Consider the following 18556-nt stretch of genomic DNA (forward strand, 5'->3'; position numbering starts at 1 on the left):
AAGAAGCAAAAATGAGTACACACCCGATTTAAAACAAAAAATCTTTGTAGGTCATCTTTAATTTCATCAGTGGTAACAAACTAATCCTCTTTTTGCTAAACCGCTGCATACAAAGGGAGAAGAAATAAAACACTTTCTTGACCCTTTCCAGAAAAGTAAGGAAGATGCCTGGTGCTTCCTCAAGGGACTTTCACAAGAATCTAGTAAACAATTGATTTTGGGGTGGGATCCCATCCTGTTATGATGCAATTGCTTCTCCCAGATTGCTGCAGACTTGGCTACTTTGGAATGATGAGATACAAAGTGCTTCACCAGGGATAAGGAAACTGTGTGGGAGTTGATCGTTTTATTCTGCATCATAGCATCTTTCCAAGGATCAGAGAGGCATTTTTATTGTGGGCTTGTTTGTTTGTTTGCACACATGCCACATAGCAAACTTTAGCCTGGATCCTAAAGTGAGATCTGCGCAAGTGTGGGGATCTAATCTCCTTGCAGGGATTGGGGCCTTTATTTGTATCACATGCATCCCACATAGCAGGATGTCTGAATGGCATCTCTGTTTAGGCTGCACGCCGTTCTGGGCTGGGGAACTGACTGCTGATGTGTTGGTAAAGAGCTTGACTCATTTTGGAGCACTGCAGAAAAGGTGGTGAATAATAAATGCAAGATTTATTTTTTATCATTGTTAATTTGCATGGACCCACTTTAGCATTTATTTAATGCAGCATTTCTGTAAGGGTGTGTGTGTGTGTATATATATATATATAATATATGCATTTCTGTAAGGGTGTGTGTGTGTTTATATATATAATATATGCATTTCTGTAAGGAGGGGTGTATGTGTGTGTGTGTATATATATAAAAGATACGCATTTCTGTAAGGGTGTGTGTGTATATATATATATATAATATATGCATTTCTGTAAGGAGGGGTGTATGTGTGTGTGTGTATATATATAAAAGATATGCATTTCTGTAAGGGTGTGTGTGTATATATATATATATAATATATGCATTTCTGTAAGGAGGGGTTTATGTGTGTGTGTATATATTGGGTGGACGAGTATGGAACCTTTGCTGCATCCTAAACTGCACAGAAAGCCCTTCCCAAGGTCACACAATCCCACCTTGCACGGCTGGCCTCGCCTCCCCGCTCCAGATGGCCCCACCCACTCCTCCTGACCACGCCTACCCACAGGTCACACTTCCACCTCGCCTTGCTGGCCCCGCCCCTCCCCGCCTGCGGCGTCTCGGGCCCCGCCCCTCTCCTCCTCTTCCCAGACCCCCGCCTCCTTGCGTCGTGACGCCAGACGCCGCGCGGGGCGACGCGGCAGCGCCCCCTCCGCTCCCCGGCCGTGGCCCCGCCCCCCCGTGCCTGGCGTGGGGCTCCCTGTGGCTGGGTGGCTGAGCCGAGCCGAGCCGCGGCGGCCGCTGCTGAGACAAGATGGCGGCCCCGGGCGAGTACTTCAGTGTGGGGAGCCAGGTGTCGTGCCGGACCTGCCAGGAGCAGCGGCTGCAGGGCGAGGTGGTGGCCTTCGACTACCCCAGCAAGATGCTGGCGCTCAGTATCCGACCCGGGCCGAGGGGAGCGGGGAGAGCCGGGGCCGGGCCGAGGGGAGAGCGGGGAGAGCCGGGGCCGGGCCGAGGGGAGAGCGGGGAGAGCCGGGACCGGGGCCGGGCCGAGGGGAGAGCGGGGAGAGCCGGGACCGGGGCCGGGCCGAGGGGAGAGCGGGGAGAGCCGGGGCCGGGGCCGGGCCGAGGGGAGAGCGGGGAGAGCCGGGGCCGGGGCCGGGCCGAGGGGAGAGCGGGGAGAGCCGGGGCCGGGCCGAGGGGAGAGCGGGGAGAGCCGGGGCCGGGGCCGGGCCGAGGGGAGAGCGGGGAGAGCCGGGGCCGGGGCCGGGCCGAGGGGAGAGCGGGGAGAGCGGGGAGAGCCGGGACCGGGCCGAGGGGAGAGCGGGGAGAGCCGGGACCGGGCCGAGGGGAGAGCGGGGAGAGCCGGGGCCGGGCCGAGGGGAGAGCGGGGAGAGCGGGGAGAGCCGGGGCCGGGCCGAGGGGAGAGCGGGGAGAGCCGGGGCCGGGCCGAGGGGAGAGCGGGGAGGGCCGGGGCCGGGCCGAGGGGAGAGCGGGGAGAGCGGGGAGAGCCGGGGCCGGGCCGAGGGGAGAGCGGGGAGAGCCGGGGCCGGGCCGAGGGGAGAGCGGGGAGAGCCGGGGCCGGGCCGAGGGGAGAGCGGGGAGGGCCGGGGCCGGGCCGAGGGGAGAGCGGGGAGAGCCGGGGCCGGGCCGAGGGGAGAGCGGGGAGGGCCGGGGCCGGGCCGAGGGGAGAGCGGGGAGAGCCGGGGCCGGGCCGAGGGGAGAGCGGGGAGAGCCGGGGCCGGGCCGAGGGGAGAGCGGGGAGGGCCGGGGCCGGGCCGAGGGGAGAGCGGGGAGAGCCGGGGCCGGGGCCGGGCCGAGGGGAGAGCGGGGAGAGCCGGGGCCGGGCCGAGGGGAGAGCGGGGAGAGGAAGTCTGTGGGCCTGGTGCCCGCCGCGGGGGTGGGGGAGAGCCCGGGGCTGGGAGCGGGCCTGGATGGGGCGGGAGCGATCCTGCTCAGGTGGGGGTCACCGTTTGGGGGGCTCTGCTGCGGCCTGGGAGCCGCCTGGCGGAGCGGGGAGAGCAGCGCTGGGGGGCTGGCGTGTGGGGCGGGGCTGTGATATAGCCGGGGGGTTGCACGGGGCGGGGGGGCTGTGTCTGATCTACCTTGGGCACTGTAGTAGGGGGGAGAAGAGGCCGGAGTGGATGCTGCCCAGCTTTGGAGGGAAAATGGAGCTGGGGGGGGGGTGTTTGATCTTGCCTTGGGACACGTGTGTGTGCGGGAGGGGGGGCGGATTTAAGGGTGAGAGGTAGATGCTGTGGGTAGGTTGCTTGGGGAAAGAGTGATATGTGCTTGCTTCTCTGTGTGGCCCACTGCTGGCTATATAGAGGTAGAAGCCGGGAATGGAGATCCTGGCAATACATGAGCCCATCGTGAGTCTCTGGACACACTGAAAAGGTTAGTCTACAACAGGCCATGCAGGCCTCTCGCCACATGCTCAGGAAAGGCCTTGCAGGGTGCCCCAAGGTCTGTGTGAGAGAGAAACTCCAGAATCAAAGTCCATACCACTGCATGTACGAGCTCTGTCTCCAGCCTCCCCGCCTCCGGGCACTGCTAGCCAGTGTCAGGGCAGTGTCTGAGCTGGCCTTGGGAGTGCTGCTTGAACCTTTCACAAGGAAGTGGAGGCAATCTGAGTAGGTTGCTTTGTGGGATGTTACAATGGTTCCTCCCCTTCTGGAGGGGGCAGTGCTATCTGGGTTTGATGAGAATGTGGCTGTTTAACAGCAAAGGGAGGCTGAGAAGTAGGGTCAGATGGTCTAGCTTGCGGGCCAGGTTTTGATCCCTTTCCAGAGAAAAGGATGTGATCTGGACACAGTGCTCTGGGGAGTGATGTATTTTCCCCAGTTTTCTCTCCCCTAAGTTTCTCCTTTTTTATATGAGTTTCTGCAGGTGAGGTTTTCATATCAGTTGTAGTGTTAACTTTGTCTGGTGGGAGGGTGATCTGATTGTTCTCTGCTTTTAAGCTGCAGGTGTGCCTCATTTATATGGATGAGACCAGTCTCCCTCCTCTCCTAGAAGTGGAGAGGCAGTGTACAGAGCCATATGTCTAATACAGTCTCCTCATGCTAATAAACCCACCATCTCTCTCTCGCCTTGATATGTTCTTCTCTGCTTACTCTAGCAGACAGATGAAGGAGAGGAGGACTAACTATCCCTCTTCATCGGGAACAGATTGCGCAGGAATTAATGTCAGTTCTATAAAGATTTTTCTGGGGGTGGTAAACTGATGGCTAATTTACACTTTTCTGTCATTCTAGAAGTGTCAAACTACTTCAAATGCATGTAAGGTTTATGTTATCGAAAATGTGGTAATGAATGGGAAAGTCTGTTCTATGAATCTTTAGAGCTTGTCACCTGATTATTATGTGGGTGAAAGCATGACTAGAGTAACTTTTGTGTTCAGGTGGCATCTGCAGTAAGGTAATGTTCTTGGTAGAGACTTTAGACCTAGTGTGTGTCTGTTAAGGTTTGTCTACATGGGGAAGTAATTCTGGAATAAGGTAGAGCATGAAATTAAAGTGCAGTAGCTATCCTGCAATAACTACCCATGCACACACTCTTACTCCAGAATGAGTGCCCCACACAGAGAGTTATTTTGGAGTATCTTATTCCGCAGTGGCTTATTTTGGTCAATTTCTCCATGTAAATAAGCAAAGGTTTATTGACATCTGTGCTGATCAGCAATGCCTTCTCCCCACCACCATCAAAACCATGACATAAACCCCTCTAAGCTTCCTTGACTAGAATGGGCACGGTTGTATGTACCCCTGAAAAGCATGCTGTAGATCACACGGCATCCTAGGTTCTCTACAATGTAGTTATAACAATTATTAGTAAAAGAAAAAGATCCTGTCCCATGGTCAGGGAAGCCATGCTGGCAGCAGCTGAGTTTAAGTAGTTGTTGCTAGCACTGTTTCTGGTTTCTACTGCTGACCAATCGTTCCATTGTTACAGGGTTTAGTGTGGTAGAAGAATTTATATGCTGAAAAGCTGACTCTTCTATTGACTTGTTCTCTAAACTCCATCAAATAGCCCTCCTTACCAGTTGTCTTTTTAGACTTGTTAAGTGTGTCTGCCTGGATTTGTTTTCCTTAATGCTGTTTTCCTCCAGAATGTCCCTCTTCCAGTGGAAAGCCCAACCATGCAGATATCCTGCTCGTAAACTTACAATATGTTTCAGAAGTGGAAATAATTAATGACCGCACGGAAACCCCTCCTCCTTTAGCATCACTCAATGTTAGCAAGGTAAGGACCCTTTATCCTTTTGTGTGCTCATGGATTTACACTTGATTTGATTGACAGGAAGAGTTGCATTTCTTACTGTTAAAATACCATACTTTGCCCAATGTTTGCTTAGCTGACATTGCTTTTATGAATTTAAATCAAAATATTCATGTGCAGGTTGCTATTCTGGTTCCCCACATACTGTGAAGCACTTAGAAGTGCATTAACGTTTCTATGTTAATGGGCAGTCTGTCCATCTTTATACTTAGCGGTCATCGTTCAGGCCTAAAGTAGAGAATGTGGAGGGGGGTTTTCCAAGGTGACTAGTCCATGGACAACTGAATTCTTCATTGTGCAGATGAAAATGTGATGGTCTGGAATCTTGTGGCCATGCTTAATTAGCTGCATGTGTTTTGCCAAAGCATGGTATGGAGCATACCTGGCTGAATGGAGCTAGAGGAGGAATGGGTTATTGGCCATTTCTTCTGCTTAATGTATTTTACAAGGAAACTGACGAGACCAACTTTTTTTGTCTTGGGTCCAACTTGCTGTTCAGCCAGTGCATACCTGATTTTAGTGCTGATCACCAGGCTTGTCTAGGTTAGTACGGTATGTGTACACTTTTTGGTCCTGTTTACAGTGTCAAAATCCAGGGGGCTTTTGGACGTGATTTCAACATGGCCTTGTCATGGAGACTGTCTCTGTGTCTTAACTATCCTGAAGCGTGCCACAACCTTGGCGTCTAAACTGCTGTAGGTGCAATTTGGGACCACGTATAGTCCACTCTGCACCGTAAGACCCCACTCAGTCAGTCAGGGTTTTGCTGTGTTGTGACTGGACTCAAGCAAGGCTTATAGGATACACGGACCTATGATCCTAAGGCCGTGTATACATCATGGACACCACAGCGGCACAGCTGTACTAAGCCGCTGTAACACCTACAGTATAAACCTTTCCACTACGCAGAGGAGGTTTTTCTGTTGCTGTAGGAGCACCCACCTCCCTGAGCAACTGTAGCTATGTTGACAGAAGCATTCTTACCATACACCTAGCTGCATCTATGTTGGAGGTTAGGTCTACATAGCTACGGTGTTTGGGTATGGATTTGTCAGATCCTGAATGCTGTAACTACGTCCACCTAACTTTTAAGTGTAGACCAGGCCTAATAATGGCAAGCTGGCATCTGAATGTTAAAGGTGTGTGAAGTGGCAGTGACCGAAGGCTTCCTGTGTTCAATACCTCAATGACTATCTAATGTTTTAAGTTCAGTTAGCATCTCTTCTAGAAAAACTGCAGCTGTGTGGAACCCTCCGTTTCCTGCTGAAGCCCCAGTATTTCAGCAGTAGAAAGTCACAGCGGGAAGTGAAGAGTAACTTTCCTGTGTCTAAGTGCAGTGGAAATCTAGGTAGGTGGATTACAATCACCTGAGCTGGAATTTAGCCAGGACACTAGGTCTAACACCCATAGTCTTATGTAAAAGTACAGCCGGCTCTTCAGTGACCACAAGTGGTCAGGATCTCTTGGCCAAAAAGTAGCTTGCTTCATAGTGCTGTCTCCTTGCAATGCTAATACAGGGTAGTGCATTCCTTGCTCACAGAGCTTGCCGTCGGCTGAGTCTCCCATCACTGCCATTTTCTTTGGCAGGTGGTATGGTCAAGAACTGACATTATTGGCTACAAAATCACAGGTCAAAACCGCTTGTATTTGTTTCCCGTTTTGGAGGTGATGCTAATTGACAGAAGTGGCTATGGGCAGGTTAACACTTAAGCAGTCACCCTTCCAGCCCATGTTTGCCATGTGCCCTTGCTTTATTCAGTCTCCAATGGATTCCCATCAATTGGCATTTTCGCGCTCTTGTGAGCAGGTCAGAGTCCCTATGGAGGGAAGGCCCAGAAGCCTTGAAAGACACGGAGTGTCAGTTGTATCTCGGGGATCTGTGTGTAACTTGAATGTAACTTCCCCTCTAAAATAGATCATTTCTGGTTTTCAAGAGGTACTGTCTGAGAAATGGAAAGGGAAATGATCTGGTGCAGTCAGATAAGTTGGATGCCTTGTGCTAAATGCCCCAGCCAACTGGGCTGGGGAAACAGAGCGGTGTAGGGAAGGTGTAGCTTAGTTAGGGTTTTGCATGATCGGTGCTGGTCTTCTAATGGCCCCTGGAGCGTTGGAGAAAGGCTTTAGCCCGTAACTGCATGGTAGACAAATACATCCTTCAGCTGCATTTCAGTGTACAGGCGAGTCTCATCTTACGCGCATTTAACATGTGCGAATTCAGCTTTCCGTGGTCGGCAAAAACAAGAGAGAGAAAAATAACAATTTAGATACTGTACCTGTAGTGCGGGCGATTCCGCCTGCCGTTACACTCAATGTAATTTTGACCATACGCGATTTTCGCTTTACGCACTGACTGCAGACTGTAACCCCAGCGTAAAATGAGACTCGCCTGTAATCTTAGTGAGGGAGGGAATGGACACAGTTTCTGGCAGGGCTGCCTCAGCTTGATGGGCCTTTTGGGGGTTAGCATTCTTCTGAGTTAAAATCGGAGGGCAAGCGGTCAAAATTAGAGATTTGGAAGCTTCAAGGTATAGATAAATTTTGGATTTGGCTTTATTTGATTCATTTTAAAGTGGAGGGAGGTTTCAGGGCAGGAAATGCAGTTGAGAGAAGCAATCTTAAACAGGGTGTGGCTGCCATTTTTAAGGAAGTTTTTAGGGGTGGGTGGGAGGGAGAGGGGGAAAAATCTGACCCAGGTGGTGGTAATTGCTAACAGACAAGGTAGTATTTGTGGTGGGTGGAGTTCCCAGTATAGCATTAAACGTTCACTATAGAAGCCATCCACAGTAAGGTAACATGACACGATACCTAGGAACCACAGGCTTTGTCCCTAAACACAAGTATACTCCTTTTGTGGCATTGTCTGTGGCTTATGTTAGTTTCGTTTTGCTTATTGATGGATTATTGTGTTGACCAAGGTATCAAATGACCCAATTACTGCAGAAACTTAATTACACCTTGTAGCTGCATCACCTGCTGTAACTGTAAATGCTACTACTTAGGTGTAATAGATGTTACAGGTCCTTACTTGGCTATGGGGGGGATCACTGTATGCATAGCACATTTAATAGTGTATTAACCAACAAACTTATTCAATTAAAAGCACTTGGTTAGTTATTTTGCTGGCAGGAAGGCTCTATAGAAATTCTTCAGTGCAAGAAACCCAAATCAAATTGTACTTCCGCTGGCAATTCAAGTGTCCAGAAATCTGTCTGTGTTCCCATAATTAAAATATGGTCTTTGCCTGATTGAGACGACTGCAGCATTTTATACCTCTTGCATTTACAGAACTCCTCTTCCAAGGGCGGCTGTGTAGGCTGTTGTCTGGATGCTTCAGGACTGGGAAGTAGTGCAAACTGCTAGCTGGAGTGTCAGAGAAAGTTAAAAATGCTACTAAAGGGATGTAGAGAAACTCTTAACGGAGTACAGATTTCATATGGGGGCGGGGGATGATGTATGAAGATGGAAATAGAGAGCTGCCATTTAAAGCAGCAAAGAAAGTATTTGTCTACACTAGTCCTAGGTGTGAATGGAAGAATGAGGGACGGGGAGTGAATGTTGGAGATTCGGTCGCAGGTGGATGTGGCAGCATGGAGAAGAAATCCCGGATCCAGCACAAATAAAAGAGCCCTGGGAAGGGGAGGTGAGCAAGCAGGGAAAGTGGAGAGAGGAATTTAGTTAAGGTGAAACTTGAAAACCAGGAGGCAACGCTTGTGAATAGGACTGGTAAATGGATGTGCTGCTAGAAGGCAGGATGGAGAGAGGGTGATATGTTTATGCATCCTGCGGTGAAAGTCGAACTATGGTATTTGTGATGCCCACAGGACCTGGCTGTAAAAGATTATAACAGGAATTGCCAAGCATTAAGAAGGGTAGATGATGAGGATGTTTGGTCAAGATGTGGCTGAACGAAGACAATTTTGCAGTTGCAGTGGTGGGCAAACCAGGGAGATGTTCTGGAAAGGATCTGAATTGAGGACTCTTCAATCTATGGCCTTGGGAGCAAAGTAAAGGAGTTGGAGAAAGGAGAACTGTGAAACAAACATTATTTCCCCGGGTGCGAATGTCATCCTTTGACTAATTTAGTGTTAATTTCACTGGTGTGTTCAAGCCGGGAGCTGGCAGTCCACTTAGGAAGCTGAAGGCTCAAAAAATGAGTTTAAGGAGCTAGACTAACACTTGAAGGTAGCCACAAGATGTCCTATGCATGGGCTGGATGGAGACTTATTGGCTGTAGTGTTTCCACCAGAAACTAACAGTGGTTTGAAGGGAGGCTGTAACATAGATGGCTTTGGGGCTTGTCAACCGCTTTGTTGCTGTGAGCCCTGCGTTCAGCCGCGTACAACCAGTAAATTGTCTCTACCTCCTAGAATCCTTTTCCCTGGCTGCACAGCTCTGTAGAGAGGATGCCACAGGGACTGTGCTCCTGGGGCCTGAGACATGGCTGCAAACAACTAAGCCCACTTCAGTAGAAGGCTGGCTAGAGATCAGCGTCTGCCTCACCTTGTTGTAACTAGACTGCTGGTTTATACTGACACCATTACTAATGTGAGCTTGTTCAGCCTGTGCGATGAGATGTCACTCTGCATCTGTATGGTTCTGAACTGGGAGTGGCCCTCTTGGGATAAGAGGGCAACAGGTCTATTTGTCTAATTAACTTAGTTGCCATTTAGTACCTGGGGGGATGAGGAGTCTCAGGGGAGGGGGGGACTGAGGAATGTGACTAGGCAGCTTATTGGAACTCGGTGGCTTTCTTTTAGGCTTGCACGTATTCATACCATTCATATATCTGTGAATAGGGAAGGGAAGTGACTCATCCATTCACAGAGCTCTTGCACAAGGTGTATAGCTGAATCTGCTTAATAGGCTCATAGCAGCAAGTTCAGATGCTCTTTGGAGACTGGGGGAGCTGGAACGGCCGAGTATATTTGACAGTGAAACTGCTTTGAATGCTGGAATTGGAAACAGTGTGAACTAGGCTTTTGCAGATGCAGTTAATTTTTCTCTTCTGTAGGTAGCAGTGGTAAGTAATAGAGCACATCCTATGAGCTCTTTTGCTTCTGTAAGGACCTTTCAGATTAGGAGCTTGATATGTGGGATTAATGAACACCAGTAAATGTGAGTTTGTTACCCTTAGTTTCATTCTTCAGCAGGTGACTAAGTACATTGTTCTGGTCAGAGGCTGAGGGCTGGAATCCTAGGGGTTTCCCCTTGATCCCTCCTTATTTGTAGGTGGACTAAAGCACTGTTTAATTTAGGGGGGGAGGAATCCCTAAAGCATTCTTTGGATGTTGTCTGCAAGTCTTAGACATGCTTTGCTTTGGTTTACTGTGTTTATGTTCCTGGCTGGGGGTCTAGTTATGTGAAGACAGTGATATGAGCTCTCGGCCAGCGGAGGCATTCCCCCCCTCTGTCTGGCAGTGCGTGTGACTGGCCGCTTGGTTTTGAGGCGGTGGGCTGCTGTGTAGAATGTACTAACACTCCCTCACGGGGGAGATTTGCTCCCTACAGTGTAATTTCTTGCAAAGGCAGGGTCCCCACGAAGACCTGACTGGTCTCTCCTGCATCTCTCACATGCCAGGCCACTGGACAGGGAATGTGTATCCAACGTAGCCACTGTTTTGAGTTAAGTCAGCACCCAAATGGACAAAGAGCCTGTCTGAGCATCCAGCTCTCTCCGTGCAGAGGAGTCTTCTGCTGAACGCTTCAGTGTCTTGTCAAACACAAGAAGCTGGGAATAAACTGCTGGTTGTGTACAATAAGAATGAATTCAGTCTCTCAGCTACAGAGGGGGATGCATTACAGGTCCAGCCTTCACTGGGAGCAAGACCATGCAAACTGCCACCCTGTTTAACTGAGGCGGTTAAGCAGCTCCTAGAACCGTGACCACCCTGGGCATTCTCTCTGCTGACAACTAGGTGAACCAACCATACTTTGCTATAGAAACCCGTTAAAGCAACCCTTCTCAGGCAAAAAATCCCTGCTCCCACAAGTCAGGGAAACAGTGTTTTGCAGCAGCCATATAGAAACATGGTTGTTGCTTAGGTGACTTTTATCCACTGTAAATTACCGGAAAACTATGTTGAAATGAGTCTTGTAATCCAGCTACCAAGTGAGATTAGCTCTGAGTGATCTTTAACTAAACCATCAATCAGCAGCCAGAAGGATTGCTAATGAGCAAGAGCAGGATTCCCCCCATCCCCTTTTGGTATTACAGCTTCACAGTTCTTCAGTAAAAGTCTCATTCACCTAAGCATTGAAACAGGACACAACCAGCTGCTTTTTGGCTAGATTTTTTTCTCTCTCTGTGGGTGGAGGGGAGATCGATCTTTTGCTATTGTCGAGAATTGTTTGTAGCAAAGTTCCTCTGCTCGGTGGCGCGTAGGATTTTCATACTGGGAAGGGGGTGTGGGGGAGAGAATCTTGATGATGCATCTCACAGCTGTGTGAAATGTGCCATTTCTAGCTAATCAAAGGTGACTTTCCTTGGGATATTTGGTGTGAGCCTTCAGGAAGACTGTGCCCTGGGACGGGCTGTTTTGCGAGTTGGCTCTGTATCTACAGAAGATGTTTTCTAGGGATCAGCCGGCATGAGATGCTTTCTCCTTTATGGCAAAGAAGCATCTGCATTCTGCTGGCAGTCTGTTAACTTTACCCCTGTCGTCCCTGTTCTGTGAGCTGGGAATGGATCCCTCTCGTGGGGGCTATAGCACAGAGGTTCTCACCCTTTTTCTTTCTGAGGCTCCCCACCTCCCTCCTCCCCCCCCCCCCGCCCCTCCAACATCCTATACAAACTCCATGGCCCACCTGGGCCACCACAACTTGTTTTCTGCATATAAACGCCGGGACTAGCGTTAGGGGGTGGCAAGCAGGGCAGTTGCCTGGGACCCCATGCAACGGGCCCCGCCAAGCTAAGTTGCTCAGGCTTCGGCTTCGGGTGGCAGGGCTCAGGGCCCTGGGCTTCAGCCCCATGCAGTGGCGTAACCCCACCCCCCCGTGGGTACTGTATTCTACAATAATTACTCTGCTTTGTGAGTGGAGTAACTATTCCAGAATAAAATTGCTCTGATTCTAGACTAGAGTCCACAGAGAGTGTGTGGGGGGTTGTGTGTGTCCTGAAGTAGCTATGTTGGGATAGTTATTCCAACATAACTCCGCTGCTCCGATTCCCTGTGTAGACAAGCCCTCATAACCCCAATAACCCACCTGCTGTTAATACCTGAAATGACCACGATTCTGAGATTAGGAGATGGGCAATTCTGCTGCTGTGTATTTGACAGCACATTTGTATATAATCTCTTTTTTTCCTGCCTGTGTGCGCTTTGCACAGAAATGAGGGGGCACAAAATAGGAGAATGTGACTGTAAAGCCCCAAAGTTGTCAGGGGACTCCAGGGCAGATGTGGTTACGAAAACTACCTTAAAAAGACTAGACTTCTTTTTTAAACTTAGGTACATAAAGGTCTTTGAGATCTTTGAATGAAAAGGGCAAAGGTCTGTTTGCATCCTCTGTTTTTTTTGCTACCATCAAACAAGCTTAACCTGTGATCTAAACCATGAAGTGCAGAGATGCATTTTTAACATGTGAGAAACATGCATAGCATGAGCATTTAAAGTACCTAACTTCCAGGGTAGTGCCTGACGCAAACAGGCATCATACGCATTTTCCCAGTAGGCTTTCTCTGTGTGGTGGAAACGGCCTGTCTCAAGTCCAAATCCAGCCCTGATCAAACAAGCTGCTAATACCTGGCTGTTCTGTGACTTGCATTAAATGAGCTGGCAGTCTGTCCCATACCTAGCTGGTAGGAATCTGTGTCATGGTTTTGGGTGGGGTTTGTTGGCCATCTCCTCTGAGAGGCCAAGCACTGAATGGGCTGGGAGACTTGCCCTTGGAGGTTCCCTGTCAGGTCTGTGCGGTACTGATGGCAGGCAGTGTCTGGGAACCTGTAACTCAGGCTTGCAAAATTACCATGAAAATGTTTTTTTTTCCCAGCACAGAAGCTACTAGACTCTGAGCACCTTGAGGCAGGGACTCTTATTTTAGCGCTGCACAGTGCCCGGCCCCGTGGGGCCCCGATCCTGGCTAGGAATACATCTCCTTTGAATAGTCAGAACTATTCGTAGTGGGGCTGAATCAAGGGAGGAGTGCATGGTGCTTCAGATGTGCCAGCTGCATGAGAGGAGACCAGAGATCTTACAAGCTAAGTGAGCTCTGTACTCTGACCACTCAGGAGTCCGGTGCGTATCTGAGCTCTAGGCTGGAGCATTGTTGCTTGCACTAGCGTGGTCCTGAAGTCTTTCTGCTGGAGCCCTGCTGTTGCTCAGTTTAATTTCCCCTGTGTTTACTTCAGTAAGGCATGTACCAGGTTATTTCTGGAGCCGGTTGCCTTTATGCAAACCATTTCACCAGCAGGATGCACCTCTGTCAAATGCAGGCCAGCCAGTCTTAATTTCTCTTTGCCGCTCCCTCTCTCCCACTCGGGACGCTGCTGTTTTGTGGTCAAAAATCAATAACGCTCTGGGTCTTTGTTTCCCTCCCTGCAGCTTGCCAACAAAGCGCGGACAGAGAAGGAAGAGAAGATGAGCCAGGCGTATGCAATTAGTGCTGGTGTCTCTCTGGAGGGACAGCAGCTTTTCCAGACTATACATAAGACGTAAGTTGGCTGCGGGAGGGTGGCTGGGAGGTCTTTGTTTCCTTCACCCTCAGATACGTGAGTGTGCCTGTGTTCTCTAGCGGGCGGGGTAACTCTTCCTGGGACGGATTCCGAGAGCTTCCCTCTCGCTGGTGGTCTGTCTAGTCACTCCCAACTACCCATACGTGTAACAGGACCTCCAGGCTCCTCTGGGTTGGCCCCGTGTCCGTGATTGCTGCCCTCCCCCATTGCTATGTGCGCTGTCCGGCCTTCCATGGGCCCTGGTCTGCTGCAGCTGGACTGGCCAAGCTGCCAACTGCTCCTCTAGGCCACACTTCAGCTCACTATGTAGTGTGGGTGGAAATGGCCCCATGGGACGGAGAGTCTCAACCCTGCCTAGCTTCCTCAAATTACAGCTGGAGCTGTGCCATTTCAACCCTCTCCCTGGCCTGTGGCAGCCTGTGGCCTTGTGAGCAGTTGGACTGAAGTGCAAGGGGTTTGATTAGCCAATGTCCCAGCCCAAGGCACAGTCTAGTGTTACAGGTACATGGGAGAGCTCCCGCGCTTCAGAACGCAATCAGATCTGCAGTTCCTCAACGCGCCCTGAGCATGCTCCCTTCCCGGAGGGCTTGCACCTCTACCTGGCAGAGCGACTTGTAACTGAGAGGCGATGTCGTAACTCCAAGCCCACAACAACGGTGGTTGTTGTTGAAACAGTGGTTTCAGAGTAGCAGCCGTGTTAGTCTGTATCCTCAAAAAGAACAGGAGGACTTGTGGCACTTTAGAGACCAACAAACTTATTTGAGCATAAGCTTTCGAGGGCTACAGCTCATTTCATTGGATGCGTGCAGTGGAAAATACAGTGGGGAGATTTTATATACGCAGAGAACATGAAACAATGGGTGTTACCATACAGACTGTAAGGAGAGTGATCAGGTAAGGTGAGCTATTACCAGCAGGGGAGAGAGAAAACCTTTTGTAGTGATAATCAAGGTGGGCCATTTCCAGCAGTTGACAAGAACGTGTGAGGAACAGTAGGGGGGAAAAATAAACATGGGGAAATAGTTTTACTTTGTGTAATGACACATCCACTTCCAGTCTTTATTCAAGCCTGATTTAATGGTGTCCAGTTTGCAAATTAATCCCAATTCAGCAGTCTCTCGTTGGAATCTGTTTCTGAATTTTTTTTTGTTGAATTGCCACTTTTAGGTCTGTAATCGAGTGGCCAGAGAGATTGAAATGTTCTCCGACTGGTTTTTGAATGTTATAATTCTGGACGTCTGATTTGTGTCCATTTATTCTTTTACGTAGAGACTGTCCAGTTTGGCTAATGTACATGGCAGAGGGGCATTGCTGGCACATGATGGCATATATCCCATTGGTAGATGTGCAAGTGAACGAGCCTCTGATAGTGTGGCTGATGTGATTAGGCCCTATGATGGTGTCCCCTGAATAGATATGTGGACACAGTTGGCAACGGGCTTTGCTGCAAGGATAGGTTCCTGGGTTAGTGGTTCTGTTGTGTGGTATTTGGTTGCTGGTGAGTATTTGCTTCAGGTTGGGGGGCTGTCTGTAAGCAAGGACTGGCCTGTCTCCCAAGATCTGTGAGAGTGATAGGTCGTCCTTCAGGATAGGTTGTAGATCTTTGATGATCTAGGAGAGGTTTTAGTTGGGGCAGAAGATGATGGCTAGTGGTGTTCTGTTATTTTCTTTGTTGGGCCTGTCCTGTAGTAGGTAACTTCAGGGTACTCTTCTGGCTCTGTCAATCTTGCCTCTAGACAGATCTCTCATCGGGACGCTGCTTCCCGTAATCCTTCCCTGGAGGTACCGGCTGTGCCTTCAGTGATGTGCTGGCCCAGCCACGCCCCCAAGGCTGGTTCATCAGGACAGGGCAGCAGCTCACTCCTGTCTGCAGTGATCTGGTTTCAGAGCTACCACAGCCAGTGTTGGGAACAGGTGGGGGCCCTTTTGAAACCCACATGAGAGGGGAGGTAGGCGGGTGGGAGTAGGAGAGTTATGGCTCCGGAGCTGCTGGGCAGTTGTGGGTGGGGGTGAGTGTACGGCGGTATTAATAAAATCCTGCCCTGTTTCTGCCTTTCCCAGCATTAAAGACTGTAAATGGCAAGAGAAGAACATAGTGGTGATGGAAGACGTCGTTATCGCTCCTCCGTACCAAGTGGAAAACTGTAAAGGCAAGGAGGGAAGTGCCCTGAGTCACGTACGCAAAATAGTGAGTAGAGGGAGGGTGAATCCCCCCCATGTAGGTACCTGTGGGACCCCATCATTGTCACGTGGAAGAACCCTTCCCCCCACTCGGTGCTGTCTGCTCCCAACGAGGAACGGTGCATTGTGTCCGAAGGGTAGCTGCAACTCTTGTTCCAGTCAGTGCCTGCAGCAGGGTTTTGAATCAAGCAGGAAATGGTTTAAAAGGGGTCTCCTAATGGTCCTCTAAAGGGGCCTGGTGTCTCTTGTACCTGTTTCCTGTGGAACCTCTCGCTATGGAGCCAAGCCACTTCCAAGGCTGGACTCTGCTGTCCGGTCCCCGTCCCGGTTTTACTGACGGAGCAGTCAGGCTGTGGAAGGAGTTATGGGTTTGATATTAAAGCTTTATCCACTGGGGAGTTGTGATCTCCCTGGCACCCACCCCAGGTCACATAGACCATGGGTTCTCAAACTGGGGGTCGGGACCCCTCAGGGGGTCACGAGCTGTCAGCCTCCACCCCAAACCCCGCTTTGCCTCCTGCATTTATAATGATGTTAAATATATAAAAAAGTGTTTTTAATGTATAAGGGGGGGTTGCACTCAGAGGCTTGTGAAAGGGGTCACCAATCCAAAAGTTTCAGAACCCCTGACATAGACCAGTCTCTGGGGAAGAGTATGCCGTTCCGTACTGCCTGTGTCTGAGTGTGTCTCTTTGCAAACCGTGTAGGACAAATACAGCTGTTGAGTTGTAGCTGAACCATTGACGGTCTCCATCTACCAGGGTGGAGGAGGTGGAGCATGTGCCCGTAATCCCCATCCCAGCTGCTGCAAATCCCACTGGTCGCAACGATTGCTTCTGGTCACCATGGACCACTTTCTTGCATGCGCCTGGCACCCACGAGACCCGGTCACCCCTGTTCGCACGCCATGTGAAATTGTACAATTAAAACTCAGCAATGTTGATCCATCTTCTCCCTTTTTCTCTTCCCCCCTCGGCCAGGTTGAGAAACATTTTAGAGATGTGGAAAGCCAAAAGGTAATGCAAGGTTCACAAGCACAGCAAACACAGAAGGAAGCCACCCTGTCATCCTGAGTCCTGCCCCCTTCCGATCACCGGGGGCACTCTTCCAAGATCCAGCAGAAGCCGACAGGATTTCTTCAAAGGAGGCCGGGGCGGGGGAGGGCCAGGGTTCTATTTTATTTCCGGGGGGCTCTTTAACGGGGAGCTCCCCACTTCCAAACTTTAGACTTTAAAACAAAAAAAGAGAATAATTTAAAAGATCATCCATTACTTGACTGACAACCTTTCTTTTTGTCCGCCATGTTTTCTCCTAGGACAGTCAGACTTTGTTAGTTTTATTTTTGACTTCCTTTCCTCTTCCGCCACCCCACACAACACCCCCCCCTTTTATTTTTGTAAAGGGGGTCCACCATTCTCCCCTCCCTTCTTTGACGTAGGAGAATCTGCCCTTCCCCCCAATACCCTGCTAAAAATAAAAATAACAATCTGACTGTGTTAACTGAATCGGGGCCTTTCTGCCACCGGCATGGTCCCGTTTTAATTTTGTTTGCACAGGGCAAGGCTTGAATTAGAATTATTTTTCTTATCTTTAAATATATATATGAATATATATATTAAAATGTTCTTTAAATATTTTCTGCTTCTAGCAGTTCTCTTCACCGGGATCATGGCAAAAAAAAGAAAAGGCAAACAACCCTCCCCACCCCTAATCAGCCTTGGCAGAGTTGGTGGCTTTGCGTGTGACACTCTGGAGAGTTCACACACACGAAGACTGGGGATTTGGGAGGGCAGGAGGTGGTGGTGCTCCCTAAATCGTAAACCTCTTCTGACAGCTTTCTTACTGTCCTGTGCTGAAGGCGAGTTGGCCCGGTCTGGGAAGACACAGGCGCTAGGAATAACACAGGATGGTGCTGCTAATTTACTCCTCCCTGCCTCCCACGGTACGGTACAGCAAAGCCGTCTCTTGTCCTCAGTGGGCTGGCAGATCCGGAGACACGGTGGCTTTCTCTTGCATCGCGTCGGCTCATGCCACCGACTATCGTGCGTGTTAGGTCGTGTGTAGGCTTCTGTCTTTTTCAAGGTCAAAATTATCCAAATGAACTTGGATAGCAGGCCGTTTGTGCTTGATCCCCTTTCCGCTCCAGGCGTGCGTGCGTCTGGGATCCTTACAAGCTGGGACACGGTTTGTATATGTCCGAGTGCCCATGCAGAGAGCTGCACTGTGCTCCATTTGCTAAGAGAGCACGAGGGCTTTTGTCACTCTGTCAAACCCAACCCTAAAAGTCTTTAGTCACCGGGCTGCCTTCCCCTGTCCTGTACCGTACCCAGCTGGCATTCATGCGTCGAGCCATTTGGCATCGCATGCTGCATGGGTGACTGTAGCCATCGGCTCGGCGGCAAGCCAGATTATGGAGCCGGTGAAACTGGCTTCCTCCCAAGCTAGGCAGGGGTACGGCTAAGCTGCGGAAGTCTCGCGATTATTTTTTATTTTTTGCCATGATCTTCCCCCTTCCCTTTTTTTTAAATAAATGGATCAAAATTAAATAATTCAAGCCCTGCCTTTAAAAGAAAAAAAAATGGAAATTTTTTTAGTATTGTTTAGCAAAACAATAAAACCCAAAATTTTTTTAACCATCAAAAGTGTCTGCATTGGTGGGTTTGTTTGGCTGCAGCCTGGTGCCCGGCAGTGAGGCAGAGCAGGGGTTTTGTGCAGGCTCGAGCACACGGAACCCTCCTCTGGGTTGAACTGCCCTGGCCTTCGATTGACTGCCTTGCCTTGCTGTTCTGTTGG

At 49.9% G+C, this 18556-nt stretch overlaps 1 protein-coding gene across 2 annotated transcripts; it reads left to right on the plus strand.

The window, feature by feature from the left end:
- The first annotated feature begins 1350 nt into the window (after positions 1–1350).
- Positions 1351–17397, plus strand: LSM12 (LSM12 homolog). 2 transcript variants are annotated; one of them, XM_073325649.1, is made up of 5 exons: positions 1351–1565; positions 4742–4875; positions 13452–13561; positions 15644–15770; positions 16471–16706. In XM_073325649.1, exons 1-5 carry the CDS (start codon positions 1445–1447, stop codon positions 16486–16488), a joined length of 510 nt encoding a protein of 169 aa, XP_073181750.1. In that variant the 5' UTR covers positions 1351–1444; the 3' UTR covers positions 16489–16706. The 2 variants fall into 2 exon arrangements, with proteins under 2 accessions (XP_073181750.1, XP_073181749.1); XM_073325648.1 differs by lacking the exon at positions 16471–16706 and adding an exon at positions 16744–17397 and having other exon boundaries at positions 1352–1565.
- The last annotated feature ends 1159 nt before the right edge of the window (positions 17398–18556 follow it).

The sequence above is a fragment of the Lepidochelys kempii genome, chromosome 27 (assembly GCF_965140265.1).
Source record: "Lepidochelys kempii isolate rLepKem1 chromosome 27, rLepKem1.hap2, whole genome shotgun sequence".
In the NCBI taxonomy this organism is placed as follows: domain Eukaryota; kingdom Metazoa; phylum Chordata; order Testudines; family Cheloniidae; genus Lepidochelys; species Lepidochelys kempii.

Bases quoted from the DNA above. Each gene is read 5' to 3' on its own strand.
- LSM12 (XM_073325648.1), top strand. From the start codon at position 1,445: ATGGCGGCCCCGGGCGAGTACTTCAGTGTGGGGAGCCAGGTGTCGTGC. The intron at 4,876-13,451 runs GTAAGGACCCTT...CCCTCCCTGCAG, and splicing joins CATCACTCAATGTTAGCAAG to CTTGCCAACAAAGCGCGGAC. The intron at 13,562-15,643 runs GTAAGTTGGCTG...TGCCTTTCCCAG, and splicing joins TTCCAGACTATACATAAGAC to CATTAAAGACTGTAAATGGC.